Genomic DNA, 24,109 nt, shown 5'->3' on the forward strand with positions numbered 1-24,109 from the left:
ATTTACGTATGTGCTGATGTGCAATTTAGCATGGAGCCGTCGACAAGTGTCTGGTTTTTCAGGCTGGAACTCGGAAGTTCACTTTCCTGTTTCTCTTCTCGCACTCATTTGAGAAGGTATTTATAGAAAGAACACTAAAGAGAGAGCTCTCAGAAGCCCTAGTTTAACATCTCTTTCTTTCCAATAAGGTAGGCATTTTCCTTTGTCCTATTTGTTTTAGTATATTTTTTCTGATTTCTTTTTCGTAATTCTAAGAGAAATGCTCGTACTATATCTCTGCAGATCCAAGGAAAGAAGGACTAGTCACCTGAATAAGGATTTGAAATATGGTATAGGAAAGTTTATAAAAGGAAAACTGTTTTTTTTTTTTTGGAAGAACCTTTTTGGCTTTATAAAATATGTAAAAAACATAAGATCTGAATTGGGAGTTCTGTTTTTGCTGGATTTTACAGTCGGCACTCTTCAATTTCCATTCGTTTCTGACAGTGGTGTTGTTAGTAATATGCACATGCACTTACGTGAAGATGCAGTTCCCAACCATCCTCGAGCAGAAAACTGGGTACGATCCTTCTATTACTTTAACATGTTAGAATTTCTAGGGTTTAGCTTGCCGTTGGTGATTGAATATTGTTCGGTACTAGTAGAAGGCCTTCTGAATAAATTCTTGAATTCTAAGATGTTAACAGAGCGTTCAACAGATAAACGAGTCCTTTGTAGTAAATATGCGTAATGTTGTTGAAATAATGTACGTTTGAGTAGTGTTATCGCTAATAGCCCAAACATAACCAAACCGTGGAATGTGAATGATCATTGGCATGTAGACGATTTTGTGCTAAACTGCTAATATTTAGCATGATATTTAAGTTGAGAGTTTAGTGTAGTTATCAAAGATTGAGGCATAATCATTTATGCATTAGGTGCAGGGGAGTGGTCACTGTGTATTGAAAATGTGGGACTATATAATTTAATAACTATGATCCCGTATCAAGTGAATTCCTATCATTTGTTCCCTGAAGGAGATAAGTGGGCATTCACCTTTTTATGTCATCATGGTGAAGATTTGGTCCTACAAGGTTAAACCGAAGCTTAACTTCAACAATTGGTCCTTTGGCAATCCAGCACCCTCTGGAAATTGTTCATGTTTTAGAAGCATTTTGGGCCAAATGGTGAAGATTGGGTCCTGTCCAGAGATCAAACTGAAGCTAAAATTTGGTAAATATTACTTGGACAATTCAGCACTCTCTGAAATTGTTCATGTACAGTTTGGATCCAGATGAAGAAGGAATATGCCTATGTGCTGAATTAATTGCTCTGCTTCAACAATTGAAAATTGGGCTGGAATACACTGGTAGTAAAAGGGGACTGTCAAGTGGTAATTTGATGGCTTGCTATACATTCATAAGTTCCCTGAACTCTCTGATTCTTCAATTACAGAGGCTTTAACATTGTTGGTTAATCTGAACAGCTCATTCAGATGGAATCCAAGAGGGATAAATAATAAAGGTGATTCTCTAGCTAGACAAGGGGTAAGTAGAGAGGAGCATGTCTGGGGATTTGAGGCACAGGTGGCTAATTTTTAGGACCATTGATTGAATATCTTTGTCTGCCTATTGCTTTGTGTACTGCTTCCCTACATTCCAAGCATCATAGAATGTTGGGGTTTTATTTTATGATTAAACATTAATTACTGTTGTTGATAATAAATTATTTAATTGTTCTTATCCAGATTCAGAATGCAACTCATATTCAAGGCTTAAAAATTTTTTGAGGATAAATCATATTCAAAGTTGTTATAGATGTGTCTTAGGATAACAATTATGATAGAGTATCTAAACATGAAAGCCTCGTAGATATTTTTCAGTGTTATTGAAGAAACCAGAGGCCGTAGTTTATTGTCAGCATCTATTCCTCATGGTTGCTCAATTGGCTGATGAGTCACATATGCTGGATATTTTGTTAACCTATGGTAACTAGATGCCTGTAGATGACCAGAGTAATAGTATTCATGGATATAAGGATAAGTCAAGACATGCCAAGGATATGCTTTCAGTTGTCATCATTTATAAATAGAAAAAAAAGCAGGTTTATCTTATTGATCTCTCTGCAACCTTCCATATAGCAATGAAAAAAATACAATAGTTTAAATACAGTTATAATGAAATAGTATAATGAGATTGGAATAAATTGAAAAAAAAATCATGCAATGAAACATGATAATAAAATGTTTAGTAGGAAAGACTACAAGAAAGGAAGGGTTAAGAGTTGTATTCCAGGAAATAGACAGGATACTTGTATGCATACTAGTGTCATTTTTCATAACTGTGATATATTGTCCCCTTTTCATAATCGGACATCATGGCTAATGACCTCAAATAGTTTGGTAATTTGTTGGCTGTCAGCCCCTCTCTGGTTTGCCCTTTTTGTTTAGTATTAGCCTTCTCTTCCCTTATGAAATTTTTGCAATTGATAAAAAGAAAATCAATTCTAGTTTTCTTTTAGTTCTACAAATACATTTTTATGTGGATTCCTCAAAGATGGTATGTTTAAGATCTTCACATAAGATCAAAGTGGTAATAATACTTAAAACTCTTATGTTGCCTTTGAGGAGAGATTTTGTTGGAGGTGACATGGTGGCAGGTTATCGGCATTAGCCTACCAAATTATTTGGAATCTATTGTCTGGAAGTTTCTTTGAGGACAAAATATTTGGAATCTTTGGCAAAGGTGCCAACTAGCGGGTTGGTAAGGTCTCCTGCTGGTCGCAGCAGAGACTTGGGATCGAATCCCACCTGCACCTGGGTTGGGGGGTTATGTGTTGGAGGATGGGCCACCCCCCGTTGTGTAGCCCTTCAAAAGATATATATATTTGGAATCTTTTTCTGAGATGAACTTTGAAGCCAATAATTGTAAGGGGTGCATCTGGAGTCTTATGTGATAGGCAAAGCAAGGGGTGCATCTGGAGTCTTATGTGATAGGCAAATACCACTTTGGATAAAAGGAAATTTCTATAAACAGTTGTAAGGCCAGATATGTTGTATGGAGCAGAGTGTTGGGCAGTAAAGAACCAGCAAGTCCAAAAAATGAAATGAGTGTGGCAGAACTGTGAATGCATAGATGGATGAGTCATGAGTGGTAAAACTAGAAAGGACAGGGTTAGAAATGAAGTCATACAAAGTAACCTAGGAGCTCCAATAGGTGATAAAATGAGAAAAAGTAGATTGAGATGGTTTGGCCATGTGCATAGAAGATCATTTACAGCACTTGTTAGAAAAAGTGATTGCAAGTTGAAGGGGCTAGAAGAGCCAAGGGCAGACTGAAAAGGACTTGGTGGAAGTAATAAAAAATTATTTAAGTGCCCATATTTTAACAATGGATGTGGCACTGAACAGAATGGATGGCATAACAGGACTCAAATAGCCAACTCCATATGGTTGGGACAAGGCTTAGATGATGGTGATAATGAAATTAATTTTAAAAGTTTTCCTGATGAGTTAAGAGTATGATACCAAAAAGACATGATACTGGAAAAACTTGTAACCAATGAACCAGTATCATAAAGTGGTAACCGATGAAGTGGTATTTATCAAAGCTGTTCTAGGTGGGGGTGAGGAGGTGGGGGTGAGGGCTTTGATTGGTCAAAACTCTTCAGGTATAATATCTTTCTGGCAGCATAGATTTTTCCATTCCTGATAAAAGGTAGTAGAATAAAAATATGAAAACTTGGAGCATTTAGGAGCAACTCTGTACGCAATGTTTTCAAACTAACACCTTTACATTACACTGTAGGGAGCATTATTAGACATAATACTCATGAGTGCAAAATTTGCATCCAATTTGGATTTGCAAACACATGTTTGACACTAGGATTTACACTTGCACCACAAACAAGTGTACTGTTGAAACACCAGATGATAATAATGTGTATCCAACTCTTGTCAGGCTTGATAGATTCTTGGTTTCTGAAAACTAGGATGAGCTCTTTCCTGATTTCAAGCAAGTGATTCTGTCGAGACCTGTCTCAGACCACGCTCCAATCCAGCTGATATGTGGAAATAGGAACAAAATCAAAACTCCTTTCAAGCTTGAGAATGCATGGTTTGAAGAGGCTGATTTCTTGTTGTTATTAAGATCTTTTTGGTGTGAAGTGCAAGTGGAAGGGTCCGGCTCTTGTTTTAGCTAAAAAGTTGGGGGTAGTTAAAGAAAAGTTGAAAATCTGGAAAATGGAAAATAATTTGAACGCAGAAACAGAGAAGAGGGCTTGTCTTAGTCTTATTGATGAAATTGATAGAGCAGAGGAAGCAGGCCCAATTTCAAAAGAGTTAAAGTTGAAAAGAATTCAAGCAAAGGCAGTTTTTGACAAATTGGCAGTCAAGGAGGAACAAAAATGGAGACAGAGAGCAAAATCAGAATGGCTGAAAGCTGGGGATAGGGACACTCACTACTTCCATAAGTTGGCAAATGCAAAAAACAGAATTTCCACAATTAGCAAGCTTATTTGGGATGATAAGGTGGGTAAATTGGTTGCAGAAATCAAGGTATTTGCAACTTCTTTTTATAAAAATCTTTATAAGGAAAATTAGAAATGCAGACCCTTCCCCATAAGCCTTCCTTTTAAAAAATTAAGTGAAGATCAAAGAAGTCTCCTTGAAAAACCTTTTTCTAAGGATGAGATTAAGATGGCAATCAGCAACTTGGACAATGAGAAATCCCCTGGGCCTGATGGGTTATCCAACTTGTTTTATGTTAAGTGTTGGGATTTTGTGAAGCAAGACATTCTTAATGCTTTTTAGACCTTCCATTCAAATGTCTCTCTTCAAAAGAGTCTGAATAATGTATTTATCACTCTCATTCCTAAGATTGAAGGGGTTGTGCATGTAAAAGACTTTAGACCAATAAGCCTTCTGAACAGCTTTTATAAGATTTTGGCCAAAGTCTTAGCTGAGAGGATGAAGGGGGTGTTGGATAGTGTGATCTCGAAAAACCAAAGTGCCTTTTCGCCGAGTAGGCAAATGATTAATTCGGTGTTTATTGCAAATGAATTGTTAGACTCTAGGAAAAGAGAGGGGATATTCTAGGTCTGGTGTATAAGCTGGATATAGAAAAAGCTTACGATCATGTCAATTAGAGTTGTTTAGATAGAGTTCTGGAAAAAAATGAATTTTGGGCAAAAGTGGAGAAACTGGATGAAAGTTTGTGTATCCTCCCCCAAATTCTTCATTCTGATCAACGGCCAATTAGCTGGTTTCTTTAAGAGTTCTAGAGGGTTAAGATAGGGAGACCCCCTATCTCCCCTTCTTTTTATTTGTATTGCTGAAATTGTAACTCTCTTTAGTTAGAAGGCAGTAGACTCGGGGTTGTGGGATGGGTTTGCAATCTCCCCAGGGGGTAAAAAAGTGAATATCCTTCAGTTTGCAGATGATACCTTATGCTTTATTGATGCCTCTCATGAACAACTGGAAAATCTTCTTGGGATCCTCAATTGGTTTGAAGTAGTAACTGGTTTGAAAGTCAACCTTAATAAAAGTAAAATTATCCCAGTGGGTGAGGTCCTTAACCTGAAGAATGTGCTAATATTATGGCTAGTTAGGTGGATCAGCTTCCAGTGAAGTATCTGGGCCTTCCATTGGGGGCTAAATGCTCATCTTTTGTCATTTGGGATCCAATAATTGAAAGATTGGAAAAGAAATTGTCCTCATGGAAGGTAAAGTACCTTTCCTTTGGAGGTAGAGTGACCCTTCTCAAAAGTACCCTCTCCAACCTTCCTACCTATTTTTTGTCCCTTTTTCCTATCCCAGATAAAGTGGCTAGGAAAATAGAGGCTCTCCAAAAAAAACTTCTTGTGGAGAGGTTGGGACGAAGAAAAGAAAATCCACCTTGTGGACTGGAACCAAATCTACCTCCCTAAGGAGCAAGGGGGCTTAGGCTTGAGAAGGATTAAGGTAACTAATTCGGCACTGCTTTTTGTAAATGGATCTAGAGATTTGCCACTGAAAGGGGAGCTTGGTGGAGAAGCCCTAATAGCTTCTAAATTTGTGGTTGAATGGGGTAACTGGAGAACTAGAACCCCCCCCCCCCCTAACTGGGGCTATTCTTTATGGAAAAGTATCATGAAGGTTTTTCTCTTGTTTGAAGGGGGAATCAGTCTCAAAGCTGGTAAAGGGGATAGGATCAAATTCTGGAAAGATCATTGGTGTCTGAACCATACCTTGGCTAAAGAGTTTCCTCTTATCTACCAATGTGCCTCCAACCAGAATGCTTCGGTGGCTGAAGTATACACAATTTTGGGCAATGAGGTGACATGGGTTCCCCAGTTCAGAAGAGATCTTTTTGATTGGGAAGTTCAAGAAGTTACGAGGCTGTTGGAAACTTTACAGGTTAAAAACATTGACTACAATCAGGATGATCAATGGAATTGGGTCTGATCCAAAGAGGGAATTTTCTTAGTTAAATCTATGGCCAATAGACTCTAGTAGAGTGGCAATGGGGGACTTCCCTGTTGAGCAGGTTTGGAGTTCAGTTTGCCCATCAAAAGTTAATTTCCTTGTCTGGACAATGGCCTTAAACAAATGTCTATCCAGAACCAATCTTGAAAGAAGAGGATTGCAGATCCCGGATAAGTCTTGTGTCCTTTGTGATGATCATCTGGAGTCTACAAATCATCTCTACGTTCATTGCCCGTTTGCTGCCCAGGTGTGGTATCACTTCTTGAAGGCTGCAGGGATATGTTGGCTCATGCCTAAATCGGTTAAGGAGTTGCTCTGTAGTTGGAAGCTCAGTAATTTGAAGAAAAGAGGGAAACTGGTCTGGATTTCCATTCCGGCAGCAGTGATTTGGGCTATTTGGTCTAAGAGAAATAACAGAATTTTTAAACAAAGAGTGAGAGGGGCCGAGGAAATAGTTCAAATGGCTGTTGGTAAACTGATCTCTTGAATTTCAGTCACCCCAGAATTCAGACACATAAATGTAACTCAATTACTGAGAAATCGGTCAATTTGGTGCTTGTAATGGGGGGTTCTCAGGCCTGCCTTGTTGTTGGCAGGTTCTACTTTGTACTTTTATTAGTTTGATTTAATAAATTATCTTACCTTTTCAAAAAAAAAAATAATAATGTGTTTCTCCTCTCATTTTTATGTTCTAATTTGGTAAAGTGTGAATTTGGCAGGTTTCGAGGTTTCTTCTGGAAAGCAGCAAGAATAGGTAAGTTATCATATCATTATTTTTTCTTTTGATGAATGAAAATAATTTATTAAATCAGAATATAAGGCAATACAGGAAACCCATGAAGAGGCATGAGTTGTTACCTCTTCTAACAAAGTATTACATAAATTAAGAACTAGATAAGCACAAATAAACAGAAATAAAACTACATAGCAGCCCAAAACAAATGGTCCCTTGAAACCCCTTGCTTAGCTAGTCCATCCACTAAGGAATTTGCTGATCTTTCTACCCAAAGAGAGGTAACTGTCATATTTCTTGTGAGCCAATTGACTTTCCTCAATAAATCTCTATATCGCCACATAGCTAAAGCTGGCTTTGTCAGCCATCCCACAACAATTTTAGAGTCTCCTTCAACTATCAGGTGTTGAACTCCTAACTGTTTAGCAATCTGGATGCCTTGTACAGCCGCTAAGATCTCTGCTCTATTTGAGTCTCCTATTCCCTCAGTGCCTGAAAACAAAGCTAGGATGTTGCTCTCTCTATCTCTCAGCAGCCCTCCTATCCCCGAAGGGCCTGGGTTTCCTTGGCTACTACCATCAGAATTCAGGTTTGCCCAACCTTCAGGCGGAGGCTTCCACACTGCAGCTGCCTTGTCCCTCCTCATATGACTAGTGGCTACCGCCTTCCAATTACTCCAAATGTCATCAAAGGAAAACATATGAAAGAAGTCCAAAGTTCTTAGCCAATGAATGGCTCTGGTCAATATACAATCCTCAACAGTTTGTAAGCTTCTTTCCTTTTCTTTGAACACCCTAGCATTCCTTTCTTCCCAAATTGTCCACAAGGCTGCTGCTCTAATACATCTCCACATCGTTTTTCCTTTTTTTTTGTAGGCCACACAAAACAAGAAGGATCGAACAACTGACTTAATTCTGAGGACAGATTCCACCTACATCCAAACAAAGAAAAGATCCAACTCTAAATAGCACTAGAAAAGGAACAAGATACAAATAAGTGGGAGCAATCCTCACCACTAGCCCTACAAAGTACACACCAGTTAGGGGACAAGCACATGAAAGGCCTTTTCTTCTGCAAGCAATCCAGAGTATTGATCTTTCTATAAAACACCTCCTAGCAGAATATTATAATTTTCAGAGGAACAGGTCTGAACCAAATCTCCTTAGTAGGGAAACCTAACTGTCCCATTGAAGGGCAAAGGGACTTAAAAAAGGAAGCACAAGTGAAAAAACCTTTTGGATGAGGAGACCAAAGTCTCACATCCGAGCGAAGAGGGTCCAGAAAGACACTGCCAAGAAGAGACAACAATTCTAAAACACTACTAAGTTCAACATTCCTCAAACCTCTCCTGAAACCAAAGTCCCAGCTTAAGGAAGAGGGAGAAGTAATAGAAGGAAGAAAATGAGAAACAGTTTTTTCCTTGTAAAGGGAAAGAGAATAGAGAGCCGGGAATTTGTCCTTAAGGGCAACGGTACCCACCCAAGTATCTTCCCAAAATAAAACAGACTCACCAGAGTTGACATCATACCTGACTAAGTTGAGAAACTGAGGGAGGACACTCTGAATTGCTTTCCAAGGAGATGCCAACGTAGGTTGACGTGATACACCCTCATCCCAACCATTTTCCTGTCTGCCATGTATTACTAGCTATCACTTCATGCCACAATCTCTCCCTTTCTCTAGGCCACCTCCACAACCACTTTCCTAAGAGAGCTTTATTCCTTTGAGCTAACCTTCCTACTCCCAGTCCACTCTCCTCTTTACTCCTACAAACTATTTCCCAATTGATTAGATGATCTTTCTTTTCCTCCCTAGGCTCCCACAGAAAAGATCTCATTATCCTCTCCAACTTCTTAGCTTCCCTAATAGGAATCCTAAAGATAGAGAGAAAATAAACCGGTAAGTTTGCTCGGGTAGCTCTCAATAAAGTCACTCGACCCCCTATGGAAATGTAGTTCTTTTTCCAGAAGCTAATCTTCTCTCAAACTTTTCCAGAATTGGGGTCCAAAATCTACTCTCCTTTGGGTTAGCCCCTAGAGGGAGACCTAGATACTACAAGGGCCAAGAAGAAATGGGACAACCTAAACAATCCGCCACAGACTGCAAAGTTCTCTCATTCAGATTAACCCCTACCACACAACTCTTATCCAGGTTTATCTTCAAATTGGAGACATTCTCAAAGTGTTGTAACAATGCTTTGAGATTTCTCACTTCCCGCCTGTCACCCCCTTCACAAAAAATTATGATATCATCGGCAAACTGCAGGTGGGTTACCCGTGCATTGTTCCTTCCAATCTTCCAGCCTCTAACTTCCTCTTCGCTATCTGCTTTAGAGATTAATCTACTGAAGACATCTGCAACCAGGGTAAAAAGAAAAGGGGAGAGAGGGTCACCTTGTCTAAGGCCTCTACAAGCTGAGAAAAAGTCTTTCACCACCCCATTAACCAAAACGAAGTAATGGCAGGAACTAATACAGCCCTTTACCCAATTGCACCATCTAGCTCCAAACCCACAGCACCCTAGGACCTCTAGTAAAAAGCTTCAATCCACAAGATCATAAGCCTTCTCCAAATCTAGTTTACAAACGAAACCTTGGGGTCCTGACTTTCTCATGTGCCTTTTTTAGGATTGATGATGGAGGATAGTACTACTCGGATGACAACACTTTAGCCAGGATTTTATTGATGCTTGTCACTAGATTGATTGGCCTATAGTCCTTAGGGTTCTTTGCATCTGCCTTTTTTAGGATTAGGGCTAGAAAAGTAGCATTGACTCTAGGGCTCACCATTTTTTTATTTGCAAATTTCTGAAACACCCTAACAAGGTCTTCTTTGACCACATCCCAACAATCCTGATAGAAAGCCATTGTAAAGCCATCTGGACCAGGTGCTTTGGATTTATCCATTGAAAACACCGCCTATCTTATCTCTTCTTCACTAAAGTCCCTTTCTAACCAGTTTGCTTGTTCTTCAGACAATCTAGTCCACTCCAAGTCTTCCAAGGTTGGCCTATTATTCAATGGTTTCCTGTAGATTGATTTGAAATGATCCACAAAACATCTGGCTATCTCATCTTGATTTGTGAGTTCCTCCCCATTCACCTCTAACTTAGACACAGTTTTTTCTTCTCCTCCCATTAGCCAATGCATGGAAAAATTTAGTATTTCCATCCCCTTCCTTAATCCATTTATGTCGCGACTTTTGCCTCCACGAAATTTCCTCTCTCAAAAGGACCTCTTCCAGGTCCTTCTTTAGGTTTCTTCTCAAAACCCGTTCTTGCTTACTCATCATCCTTTGAGCTTCCTTGGAATCAAGTTCCTCAATCCTAGACATCAAGTCAATTTTTTGCTCCTCTATCCTTCCAAAGTGTTCCCTATTCCACTCCTTAATTTTGGATATCAACCTTTTCAATTTTTTGTGGAATCTTTCTCCCTTCCAATTCACTCCTCTTAATTCTTCTCTCCACCATTCCCCAACCAAGTGCACAAAATCTGGATGAGTTAACCACATATTCTCAAATCTAAAAGGCCGATGACCAAAAGTTAAGTTTTCAAGACTTAGCTGGATAGGACAGTGATCAGAGGTGACTCTGAGTAAGGCTCTAGCCATCAAGTTCGTCCAATGGTTCTCCCACTCTTCAGTAAAGAGGAATCTGTCTAATTTCGAGCAAAGGGGGTTTTCTTGGAAATTCAACCATGTAAAATTGGCTTGTAAGAGGGGTAACTCCTTTAGACCATAGTTATTAATGAAATCATTGAACTTCCTCATGCTGGTTGTAATTGTCCTTTGGGGGTTATTAGATTCGGTACAAAACCTAATTACATTAAAGTCCCCCCCAAGACACCAAGGACCCTCCCACAGACCTTGTATGGCATACAACTCTTCCCACATCTCATTCCTCTCTCTATACGAGTTTGGCCCATAGACATTGGTTAAGACCCAAGTGAAGCCATCCCCCACATTCCTAACCTTTTAAGGACACAGAAAATCTTCCTATTAGCTCCTCCACTGATTCTACAGCATCCTCCCTCCATAAGGTTACCAGACCTCCAGAGGCTCCATAGGATGGCGCCGAAGTCCAACAAACTCCTCTTGATCCATCTTCTATCCAATTCTGCCAGCTTGGTTTCCTGCATCAAGACTATGTCCGGTTTCTCTCTCCTCAACAAATCTTTAATTGCCCTTCTCTTTCTTTCACTTCCCAAGCCTCTCACATTCCAGCTCATCTTCATCAAGCACTTTTTTGAAAATGCCCCTTCTCAAAGACTCCACCTTACAGCAAAGTCTTTCTTCTTTCCCCTCTCCCACTAAATTCAATATCACCCTCAATATCTGAAATCAATCTCTCCACTTCAGATCTCTTTTTCTTTTTTCTCCTATTACCCTTAGTCTTCCTCATTAAGGCACTAGCTTCATTTATCTCCCCCCCAGATTAGAGCTCCTGTAATAGTCCTTTTCTTGAAAAGTTGTTACTCTCTCCCTTTGGTCTAATTTCTCCTCCCTCTCTTTATACTCCTCCAACAACGCGCAGATTCTCTCCCAAATTCTCTCTAGTTCCTCCTGTCCCTCTTCCACTGCCATCTCACCTTCTCTCAGTTCGCACTCAGAGCTGCCAGTCTCTCTTCTCATCCCCCCCCCCCCCACTGGAACTTCCGCTCGGGATGCTGGTGTATCTGTTTCAACCATAGAAGGCACATTAGTAACCAAAACCGAATGGACAACAGTACCTGTAATGTTTAGGACTGAGGGGATGACTTCCAAGGGAGAGGGATTCTCGTAAGGAGATGGGCCTAAAGCTGTTCCCTGTGACTGAGCTTGCGTGAGAGAGTTTACACTGTGAATCAAAACCCTGTCTTAGGTGGAAGACTCTTCCATTTCTGTCCTTCTTCTAGTGTTACGTTGCAGGTTGGAGCGTGAGAAGAGTTTCCTACCAGCATCATACCCTGCTCTTCCTGCACTAATGGACTGACTTCCTTTGCAGGTACAAGCGGCACCTGAACCGTAGCCTTAGGCAACTGATCTTTAACCTTCACGACGTCTTCCTCGAACTTTGGTGCCTCGTCTTCTTCCTTGTTCTCTTGAAAAAGTACCTCTGCTCCCGGACTGTCTTCATCAAACACATTCCTTGAGCTGCTTAGGTCGATACTCCCTAAACTTAGTGTGTCGTCTGAATCAGTGGCACTGAAATCTTCCTCCTCAGAATGAGAAAACAACTCCAGCCTCTCTAAATCCTTTGTCTGATACACCTAGGGTTTCTTTTTTCCAGCGACACCGTGTTCGTCTTCTCCGGTGCGACCCATCGTAGTGAGTTCCCAGGTACAGGGAGATTCAAAGACTGCTGGTTTCGGCCTGTGGAGCTCAATGAAGATGATGATAGATGGTTGTTACCATCTATCGACGCCACTCTCCCCCTCACGTGCCAACTTAAAGGTGCATTTGGGTCCCTTAGATGGGCTTTTTAATTTCAGTCCAAATCTGATTTTAATATGAGACTCCCCCTGTCCCACCTTAGACAGGCCCACAATGGGCGGCCCGCTACGAGTTTTCCCCACTCTTCTATAAGTTGGCCCGATTTTCTTGGGCCCACCTCTTTGAAAAGGCCCACTCCTATTTACCTGGACAAGATTGGGGAAAGACTGGGCCCTATTGATGATGCCCGACTTTTCAACTCCCCTACTCCCTTTTTCCTTCGATTCAAGAAGTTTTATTTGCCCCTTTTCCCCATCTGTCCTGTGACCAGGTGTGCTTAATGCAGAACCTTTACCGCCATTAGTAACTGCTAAAACATAAGATCTGTCAGACCTCCAGCTAAAGTCTTGTGAAGCACGTCTCCGATTTTCCTTCTTCAGCAAAGCTTATGAATTTCCAAATGCTTGCTCTCCCTTTTTTGTGTATGTCTAATTCTTGCAGATCTACCAATCCCCTTCTGCCACGTAATGCTTCTTCCTCAATCTCCCCATCTTCCTCCCTTCGAGCTTCCCTCCACATTCCAGCTTCAATGGAGGAAAGCCAACCAGACCTCCATGAAGGCTCCTTCCACTCTCAAGTTTACCTTCCTGGGAATTTCCTCCGGCTTTACTCCATTTAATAATATAGCTGCAGACCTGAGGTCTCTCCAAAAGGCACGTACCAGTCTTACTCCGCACAGTACTGCAATAGCTTCTGCAACTTCAACCTTCCAAAGATGGAAAGGTAGCCCAACCACACGCACTGTTACTCCATCCATTATCACGGATTCCTTCGAGTTTGACGAGGGAGACCATCTGAATGTATTCACAGACCCCAGTTTATCTTGCAGACATACAGCCTCAAGATTTGGCTTGTTATCCAAAGGATCAAGTACCGCTTTGCGCTCATTAAACGGGGTTAATACATATGTAGTCTTCATCTTCAGCTGTTTTGTCACCAAATCAGCAATCTCCTCCCAGCTTCTCCCCTGTCTGTCAACTTCAACAATCAGTTTGTTCGCCCAATCTCCTTTTTCCTCCGATACCAGTATGGCCGCTCTATTTCCATCCTGCACCGTGGTAGGAACCATTCAGTTAGGGGGTTCAGGATACATTACTGTTTTCGAGTGAACCTTTTTTTCCACCTGATCCAAACCTTTCTCCTTTTCCATTTTCGTTCTTGATAGAAACTCTCTCAAGACTTTGACGATTTCAGTCCACCCTTGGCTCTTTCTTCCTTCTGGTACACAGACCATTTGCTTCCTATTGCTACCAAAATACTCTGTAAGTGCTATGAAACAACCCTTATGATTTTTCCTGCATTCCACCTCATACCTCCGTCCCATCTCTGTTATGAATTCTTTCCAACATCTCTCATTTCCCTTTGCACTTGCTGCATCTTCAAAGTTTAGGAACCATTCTACTATGTTTAGTCCTACCAACAACACCGTAGCCAGCTTAGCTTCCCTGATTTTCAAGTTAGTCTGCCCTCTGATTTTTAGTTCCTCCAGTAGAAAGTTCTTTTGCCTCCACCTTGAGATACTTCCTCCATCGGTTGGCTTCCACAAACTTCTTCTCCTCCATCTTCCCCAGCAACCATAGAAATGAGTTGGGTTTGCTCTCTTAACAGTCTCAACCAAGAGAAGGAAAAGGCATGCTTCAGTTATCATATCATTATGTGTGCTTTCTTTTTGTACTGTCATATTAATTGCCACATTTTTCTAGGCATATTAATGAGCTTTTGGGGGATGCTTTGGCATAGAACATTGGATGTAACTGCTTAATTACTGCTTAAAAGATGCTTCAATTCTTAACTTAGAAACATGGTATTTATTCAGGGAATCCCTACAGGCTTCATTTAAGGAAGCTTCAAGGAGAGGTAGGGCTAAGGATGACATTGAGATTGGTTTGGATAAACAGGGGCTGTCCAAGTCAGGTGCCTTGCAGTCTGATGGGGAAATTTGTTCAAGAGATGATTGAAGGCAAATGAAGATTGTTCAAGAGTCTGATGGGAAAATTGTATAGCTGCCTTGCATTGCTTGGTGGGGGAGTTCCCTTTACTTATTCGTGCCTCCCAATTAGGGCAAAGGCTTTGGTCTCATTAACTTGGCAACCGGTTCTTGATAGAACTGACCAAAGATTGGTAGGATGGAAGAGAAGATACCTTTCTCTTGGTGGTAGGATTACTCTTATTAAGAGAATACTGTCTAACCTACCGATGTATTACCTCTCATTATTAAAAGCTCCTACTTCTATGATAAGTTCAATAGAAAAAATGCAAAGGGACTCAAGAGAAGTGGGATAGGATCTGTAGGGAGAAGAAGGATGGAGGTTTAGGAATTAGAAAATTGAAGCATTTCAATAAAGCTCTTCTGGGGAAATAGCTATGGAGATTTGGTACTGAGAGGAAGGCTCTTTGGAGGAGTGTGGTGGCTTGCAAATATGGGGTGATTGGTTTGGATGGGACTCAAGAGAAGTGAAGACATCATGGAAGGGTATAATGTGCTTCCAGTCGTCTTTCCTTAACTGCATGTTGTTCAAAGTTGGAGATGGCTCAACAATCAAATTTTGAGAAGATGATTGGTTAGTCATTGGAAAGTTGTGTGACCTTTGCCCACGATTGTATAGGTTGGGTAAAAAGAATAGTTCTGTTGCGGAGAATTTTGAGATCAGTCAAGGTAGAGCAGTGTAGTGTTCAAGATTTAGAAGATCACTTTTTGACTGGGAAATCTAATAATTTGGAGAATTACTTGTAAGGCTACAGTCAACTGAAACACAGGCAGACAGTAAGGATTCAAGGTGATGGAAAGAATTCTGAAATGGGCTGTTTTTGATTAAATCCTTCTACAAAGCCCTATCAAGGAGTGGTGAAGAAAGTTCAGAGTTAAAAGGGATTTGGGGAAACCCTATCCTGCCAAGAAGCAGAGGTTTCCATTTAGCTAGCAGGTCTTATTTATGTGATAATGCAGAAGAGGATGTCTTACATTTGTTTATTGATTGCCCCTACTCTAAGTTCATATGGGGATTCTTCTTTGGACTCATCAAGGCGAGTTGGATGGTCCCCTATTCAGTAGAGGAGCTATTCTCTAGGTGGCCAGGTGTTAGGGGAAATATCAAGGCAAGGTGTTGTTTATGTGATAAGTCAGAGGAGAATGTCTTCCATTTGTTTATTGATTGCCCCTACTCTAGGTTCATATGGGGATTCTTCTTTGAACTCTTCAAGCGAGTTGGATGGTCCCCTGTTCAATAGAGGAGCTATTCTCTTGGTGACCAGGTGTTAGGGAAATATCAAGGCAAAGATTGCTTGGAGCTGCATTCCTTTTGTTGTATGCTAGGAAATTTGGAAAGAAAGAAATGGGAGAATATTTGATGATGATTCCTGATCTAGGGACCACATCACTCTTCTGTGCGTGGAAGGGTATTATGCTGGTTTAGAAGCTTTGTCTCTCTATTGGCTTTGTTTTTTCTACTGGTTTGGTTGTACTTTCTTTTTAGTCTTTTGATTGTGGTGGTTTCTCATCACCCTCAGTTGTACCTCTTTCTTTTTTATTTACTACCAAAAACAGGCAGATGAATTATGGTGAGGGTGGTGTTTTTGAAGGGGACAAGGGGAGAGAAAAAGGAGATGTAGTTGGCATTGTTTAGGTAGGGGTGGTTAAAGTTTTTGAAAGGACAAAGCCTTTTATCTTGGGAAGACCAACAAGAAGAAGTGATTATTGATAGCCATTGAAGAGGTGATGACTACAGAAGTATTTCAGGCTCAGGCCAAACAAAAAAGTGAAGAAAACAGAGAAGTCTTTAAGTAGTAGTGAGGTTAATACTCAAAGCCCGAGTTGCAGGTTTTTGGTAGCTGTTCGGAAAATGGTATCACTAGCTTTGGGGATGGGTTTGTTTTCTATTTGTTGGAGCTTTGATGGGTGGAAATTGATTTGTTTGGTTTTTTTGGTTTTATTTGGTTTAGGGTGAAAGTTTGTTGTCCTTTTGGTTGGAGAGTTTGGTGTTTGGGTTGTTTTCTTATATGGTTGAGTTGTTGGTTTGGAGTTGTGGTTGGGTGTAGATTTGTTTCTTCCTGCTTCTCTTTCTTCTCTCGGGTGAGTTCTGGTCACCTGTCTTGTATTTTTTTTTGCTTTTCAACGAAATAATTTTTTATTTTACTATCAAGTTAAAGGCATGCTGATTAAACACTGAATATCACCATGACCACCATCCCACCTCCCAAAGCAGTCATCAATGCTAACATGGACACAAACCAAAAGCATTAACACACACACATACACAATTCTAAATTGCATGCGCTTGAGAGAATTATAAATCAATTGATACTTTTGGTGTTTGTGAACAGGTGAACGTTTGAGCCCTTGGGTAGCTGTGGGCTGCTTTACGATGGGTATCTCAATAATATTTTCCTGAGCATTGAGGTTATTAATCTCTATTCTTGACTAGCTTCATCAATCCCGCGGGAGCAGCAGATGCCACACCCTTTGATGTTATCCGATTGTTTTGATAAATAAGCTAATGATAAGTCCTATTTACAAATGCTCTTGGCAGTGTCTGTTGAGTGATATTGTGTGCTTTTGCAAATTAAAAAGGAAAAAAAAAAAAAGAAAAGCGATGGGAAATTTGCTTGTTGGTGGTGACTCTATTTCCACAAAGATGTTGGTCGTTGATTTTTCAGGGGTGGATCTGTGGTTTTCTGGGTTTCCCTCGGTAATTGCCCGGCTAGAGATGCAGCAACCTTCTTTTCTACCATCAGATGACATATACAAAAACTATCGATCCAAAAGGTAGCGGTGGCAATTGAGCGGGGCGGGTTGGTTTGGTTTGGTTTGGGTTGAGCTTCAACCCAACCCATCTAACCCGCCAACCCATTAATGACTCACTTATATAAAATTAAATGGGTTGGGTTCAACCCAAACCCGCTTTAAATGGATTTAAAAACAAACTCTCTTAACAAATAAGTTGGTCATAGCTTGGTGGTAATTGTAGTTCTTATTTACACAAGTGGTGAAGGTTCAAATCACATTACATGCATGTTATTTTTACACAAGCGACGAAGTCATTTGACTATGTTCGGATTTCGGGTTTGACCGAACCACTTAGGTTCAAATCAGTCAAACCAATTTGAACTATCTAATTGGATTATTTTCGAGTTAATCACATCAAGGGTGGTTGAACCGTTTAGATCTGGATCAGTTCGGTCAGACTAAATCGGTCCAGTCAATGGTGGTTTGACTTGGACTAGACCATATCAGGTTTGTGCATGGGTTTGGGACTGAATTGATTGACCCGAAGCAAGTCAACGTAAGTAAATTGGGTGTTGGACCAGATTCGGGTCGGACTGTTTGGATATTGGTTAGGTCGGACGAACCAAATCGAGCAAAGCACATGGACATTGAACCATCCTACACGAAAAGTTTCGGATTCGAGTTGACCCGAATAGGCTTGTACTGGGTCGGGTCGGGCTGTGTGAATGCTGTTTGGACTGGACGACCCAAATCGAACAGAGAAAGCGGTACCAAACCATCCCGCCTGAGGTATATTTTGGATTCGAGTCGACCTAGATCGGCTTGTACCAGGTTGGGGTCGAGCTATGTGAATACTGGTCGGACTGGATGACCCAAATCAGGCAGAGCAAGCGGTATCGAACCATCCTACCCGAGGTTTGTTTCATATTCGGGTCGGCCCGGATCGGTATATGCTGGATCGGGTCAGACCACGTTGATTTGGATTTATGTTGGGTGAAGTGTGTTGATTCAAGACAAAACTAAATTTTTCCCCTTAATTGCTTAGCTATAATATTAGACCATAGGATTAAGAAAGATGGTTTAGAAATTTTACTTGAATCATATTAAGAAAATATGAATATTGAAATTGGAAACAAAATAGAAGAAGTTAATAGTTTATTATCTCTAGCGATGAGGTCCAAGAATCTAAACAAAACATATGCATCCAAAAAGTCTTAAGAGGAATGATAAACAAGTCTTATCGGGATATAATAGGTTAAATGGAGTTCCCATGTCAATGACTCGTGAAGGAACTCGGTTGATGAGGTACATGGTAGTGTGGATAGCATCTCCCTAGAAACTTATGGGAACATTAGAATTCAGCATGATGCTTCTGGCCACCTCCAATATATGACTATTTTTCCTCTCAACAACCCTATTTTGTTGAGGTGTATGGGGACAAGTGTTCTGATGGATAACCCCATAGTAAAGGAGATATGAAGCCAATGGTTTTGCAAAGCATTATCGGATTTGAAAGCTTTGATTTTGACCCCAAATTGGGTCAAAACCATCTAGTGAAAAATCCGAGTTAGGGTAGGGACCTCATTTCGAGAACGCATAAAATAAACCCATGAGAAACAAATGTAATCATCAATAAACAACAAAAAATATCTATATCCCCCCATAGCAGTGATATGATATGGTCCCAAACATCAATATACACAATTTCAAAATGAATAGTACTACTTTTATTACTCAAATAATAGGTTGTTCTACAGTGCTTTGCAAGTTCACAACTTTTACATTTTAAATTAGACATTTGAACCAACTCAAACAAACTAGGAAATAAACTCTTCAAAGACCTAAAAGACAAATGACCTACCCAATTATGCCAAAGCATAACTTGGCTTACAGACTGAGAAACTGATAACCCCCCCCCCCCCCCCCCCATTCTCTATCGTCCCCATGTGAATGCCCTCCAAGCTATCACCTTGTCTCCAGATCCTAAAAAACGCATCGATCAGAAAAGAAAGTCACTAAACAATTTTGATTTTTAGTAATATTACTAATTAAGAGTACCCCCCCCCCCCCATTCTCTATCGTCCCCATGTGAATGCCCTCCAAGCTATCACCTTCCTTGTCTCCAGATCCTAAAAAACGCATCGATCAGGAAAGAAAGTCACTAAACAATTTTGATTTTTAGTAATATTACTAATTAAGAGTACGTTAGTACTAAATTTAGGAACATGCAAAACTGAGGATAAAGAGATGGCATTAGACAATCTAATGTCTCCCTTACCAAAAATGGGAACAAGGGAGCCATTAGCAATGGACACTTTGTCTCTGCTAGAGTATAAAAAGTAAGTATTAAATAATGAAGATAAACTAGTCATATGGTCAAATGCACCTAAATCTATAACTCAATAAGGTTCATTGTTACTTGGGGTTGAAACATGATATACTGAAGCCCTTGTACCTGAATGAGCAAATGTGGAAGTGGGAGTAGTAGATGTATCCGATGGCTGAGATGAGGGTGTTGAAGTTCCAACTCAGTTTCAAATTGAATTAGGGTAGCTCGGGCAATAATATCTATCTATATTTATGTTGCTGTTAGCATACCATTTATGTAGTTATTAGCATGTTAATAGTGTTAATAAGTTAGTTATTTCTATTATTCTTTAGTTGTTGATAAGTTATGTTAGGGGCAATATTGTAAGTTTGCTATGTTTTAAATCTTCAATATAAATAGTTGAGTGGGGCGGCAATGTAAAAGTCAACCCATACATTCTCTGAATGCTTTTCTCATCAATTTCTCTCTCTCTCTCTCCCTTCTTCCTCTTATATTCTTTGATTTTTCTTGTTGAACTCTCATCAGAGTAGGATTGATATGGCAATCGTCTGGTTCTTGGAGATTATTGGTAGAGCTCAACAACTTTTTAAGAGATTATAGAGCCTTGGAAAGAGTTCGATGATCAGGAAGAATTAGAGGGAAGGAAAGAAATTTAAGATTAGGGTTTAGACTGAGGATTGGAAGTGGCGGCCAACTTTTTCTAGATAAGTTCTAGTCTTTTTTTAAGATCGACACCAATCAAAAATTTATCAAAGTGATTTGGAAGGAGTAGCTGCTTTTTTTTTTTTTTGATTTGTCCTAGGTATGGCAATGTTGACCCCAACCCATCTCACCCACCTAACCCACCCATTTAAGATGTGGGTCATTATGGGTTAAGTCATCCATTTGGGTCAAGGAAAGAGGGTTGGGGTGGGTTGGGTCGAGGGTACCCATTGGGCTGTAAAGGGTTAGGTCATTGTGGGTTAAGTCTGCCACTTGCTAGGTCGAGGGGAGGAGGTCGTTGTTCTCAGCCGGTGATCGAAATCACCAATGATTTTCACTCTGTCTTCTCTCTCTCTCTCTTCTTCTTCTTCCAGATCTAGTTTCGCATGGAAAATTTCTCTAATTCTTTTTGTCCTGGCAGATTGAACAGGCATAGTTTTGTAGACACAGATCAAAGAGATATGGGTTTGCAAACACAGATCAAAGAGATATGGGCTCGCAAATACAAATAGAAGAGATCTGGGTCCGTAGACACAGATCAAAGCGGCATGGTTTTGTAGACACAGACCGAAAAGATTAAACTAGATCTGGTTTAAACCTAGATTTGTGTTCATCGTCTTCCTCTGAAATAGATCTGGGTTTGCAAAACAAATCCACAACATGTAATATATTTTCTCAAAATTTCTTATATTTTTTCTAGATTTTTTGAAATTTTCTATTAATTTAAAAAAAAATGATGGAAACTTCTATAAAAGAAAGTTCCATACGTTTTTAAGTTTTATTTGCTTGTATTCAAAAATTCTAATATATTATATATATATATATTTGTAATTTTCTACATTTTTTATGTTTGGTTTTCTTATATTTTTGTTATTTATTTTCATTTTTTGCTTTATTATAATTTTTTGTTTTTCCTATTTTTTATATTTCCCAATTTTCTGTGTTTCCCATAATTTTCGTATTTTCTTTGCATTTTATAGTTTTTCTAAATGTTTCATATTTTCTGTTGTTTTTTTTGTGGTTTAAACATTTTCCTATATATTCTTGTTGTTTATTTCAAATTTTTGTGTTTTTTGTATAATTTTTTATATTTTTTGGTTTTTCTACAATTTTTATTTTTCGTATTTTATATTTTTTATATATTTTTTTGCATTTTCTACATTTTTTGTGTTTTTTACAATTTTTTGTTTTTATGTGAAATGATAACTTTAATTTAATTTTTTATTTTCTATAAAATTTTATGTTTTACATGAAATATATTTATTATTTTCGGTGTTTTGTGCATTTTTCAAAATATTTTTTTAATTTTTCTTATCATTTTTATATTTTCTTAGTTGTTATTTCTATGTTTAATACATTTGAAATAGAAAAAAAAAAATAAAAAATGTCACAATTTGGATCAGGGTGAGTGGGTCCTATAAGTGGGTGATATGAGGTGGATTAGGGTCAGGGTGGATTGTGATCCACTAACGTCAATCAATATATGGGTGGCAAATGAGTTGGAGGGTGAATATGAATGTGTTATACTCAACCTATACCCAACCCAACCAAATCCACCCAGTTTCCATCCTTAATTTCTCCTGATCGTGATCAATTCTCTGTTTTAAAACCTACAACTCTACAGGGTCAAAGCCTGTCCAGTATTCTCTTGCGTCGATGTGATCCAAACATCAATGTTGTCGACGTCATCAATAGACATGCCGACATCTACAAAAAAAAGTCAAATTGAAAAAGTTGTAATAAGCATATTGAGATGGTGAATACACTACGAATAGAGAGTTGTAGGCATATTAATGAATGAATTATGATGATATGCCACAAAAAGCAACAAAGCAACTAGCTAATGGAATCGTCAATTTAATTCATCCAATTCTCTCATATGCATGTTGTTTTTATTCTTTGGTTCTTAAAAGTGAAAAGTTCGCCGTTGTTGGGCCTGCCAATTGTATATGTGGCAACTGTTGTCACACTTGAGTTGAACGCACGTTAATGTACATGCTAGTCCTTTTGTACATGGAATGTATGCGAATCTGTTGGTGCCGATTATTCCCTACACAGGCCACACCGTTCATCATTGAGTGACAAAACTTTCAGAGACAACAGAATGTGTGGGTCAGCTGTCTGTGTAGGAATAGGAATTTGAATTGAGAGTCTCGAATCTCGATCCAGTAGTCACGTACATTCAATGATTATTTTCTTAATATTCTGATAATATTTAAAAGTGGTCTTTAATATTTTTCAAGGGTAGATGTGTCTACCCGATCAGGACTCATTTGAGCTCTATACTTTTACAAGTAAGCTTTGTTCAGATTTTTCCCCCCAATTTTGTTAGATAATTTAAAATTGCATAATTTAATTAAAACGTCAATGTCTCTAAATATAATTTAATAAAACCAAAACCAAGTTGAAACACATGTGAGAAGGTCCGCAAATGAGGATGTTCGTATGTGTAGATTCCATTTTAAATATTGCCATCCCGCCATTGTCTCATCCTATAACTCCATTCATTATCTTTATGTACATTATGCTAGAATATATAGGCCCATACGACGAGCTTGTCTTAAAAGATGCCCATGTTTTTATTGGAAAGTGATGATTAATTGTGGGTGAATTTAAATTAATAATCGGTACAGGTGAGTCTAGATTGAGCTTTTGTCAAAATTTGAGCGTCCCTTTGGTTTGCAGGAATAAGGGTCTGGATTCGGAATCGCAATGGGCTATTCCAATTCCAACTGTTTGGGTGAGCGGAATCGGAATCGCATTTCCATTCCTATTGGAATGGTATTCTTCCATTTGAGGGAATGGCCATTCCTTGCCCCTCCCCTGAGAATGAAACCCCATTTCTACTGATTTTAATTTCCATTTCTATTCTTGTCTGAACCAAACAGACTATGGGAATGGACCATTCCAATTCTGATTCCGAAAGATTTTGATTCCGATTCCGACTAGGAATCAAACGAACCCTGAATTGGCTTGATCTTGAAACAATGTAAAATGTTAACTCAGGCCAACCCCAAGTTGTAGCACTACCCAAATGAAAATGTCATAGATCTATTTCTGGATCAATTTTACTTAACAAAGCTTCTGCATGGCATATGTCCTTACTAGTAGAATAGATATAGTGGAAAGAGGAAGTTAGGAGTCTTCTCATTGCACTTTCAGACATCCTTTTCATTTCCTTTTTTACACATAGGGTTTATTTATTTTTAAATTTAAAAATATAAATAATCATAATAAAGTCCTCATCAGATTCTGATTCCAGACCTCTTTTCTTATGAAACAAATGAACCCTTAATTTTCTTTAACATTCTCCCCCCCCCCCCCCCCCTCTCTCTCTCTCTCTCTTCAATGGTTAATGTTTGTAACCCCTCCTCCCATTAATCCCTCATTCTCTCCTCTTAAATCCCTTTACATAATTAAAGGTATAAATTGGATGAATTGAACAGGAGGCAATCCAAGCCCAACACCTAAGACATGAACATTGGGCGTAAACATAGATGAAAGTCAATGACCAAATTTACCATCCCAAAGCCTACCTAAGCTATTGGAAATTAGCTTGTATTGAGCTAGAATGAATTGTTTAGGTTTAGGGATCTTTTTAAATTGGATATATACCACAGTAATTGTAAAAATAGTGAAGCTTCTTTTTTCTTTACCTTCATATAATTTCCTAGATTCTTTGGTAGTTGTCAAACAGTTTCAACGTGCGCTG

General features: G+C 39.2%; 1 protein-coding gene across 1 annotated transcript; it reads left to right on the forward strand.

The window, feature by feature from the left end:
* Nucleotides 1–48: 48 nt before the first annotated feature.
* LOC104604751 (uncharacterized) lies at nucleotides 49–17,250 on the forward strand. The gene is made up of 5 exons (XM_010269258.3): nucleotides 49–188; nucleotides 283–329; nucleotides 453–559; nucleotides 7,162–7,196; nucleotides 16,964–17,250. Exons 2-5 carry the CDS (start codon nucleotides 327–329, stop codon nucleotides 17,029–17,031), a joined length of 213 nt encoding a protein of 70 aa, XP_010267560.1. The 5' UTR covers nucleotides 49–188; nucleotides 283–326; the 3' UTR covers nucleotides 17,032–17,250.
* Nucleotides 17,251–24,109: the final 6,859 nt, after the last annotated feature.

This window comes from Nelumbo nucifera, chromosome 1 (genome assembly GCF_055504915.1).
Source record: "Nelumbo nucifera cultivar China Antique chromosome 1, China Antique-T2T, whole genome shotgun sequence".
Taxonomy (NCBI): Eukaryota; Viridiplantae; Streptophyta; class Magnoliopsida; order Proteales; family Nelumbonaceae; genus Nelumbo; species Nelumbo nucifera.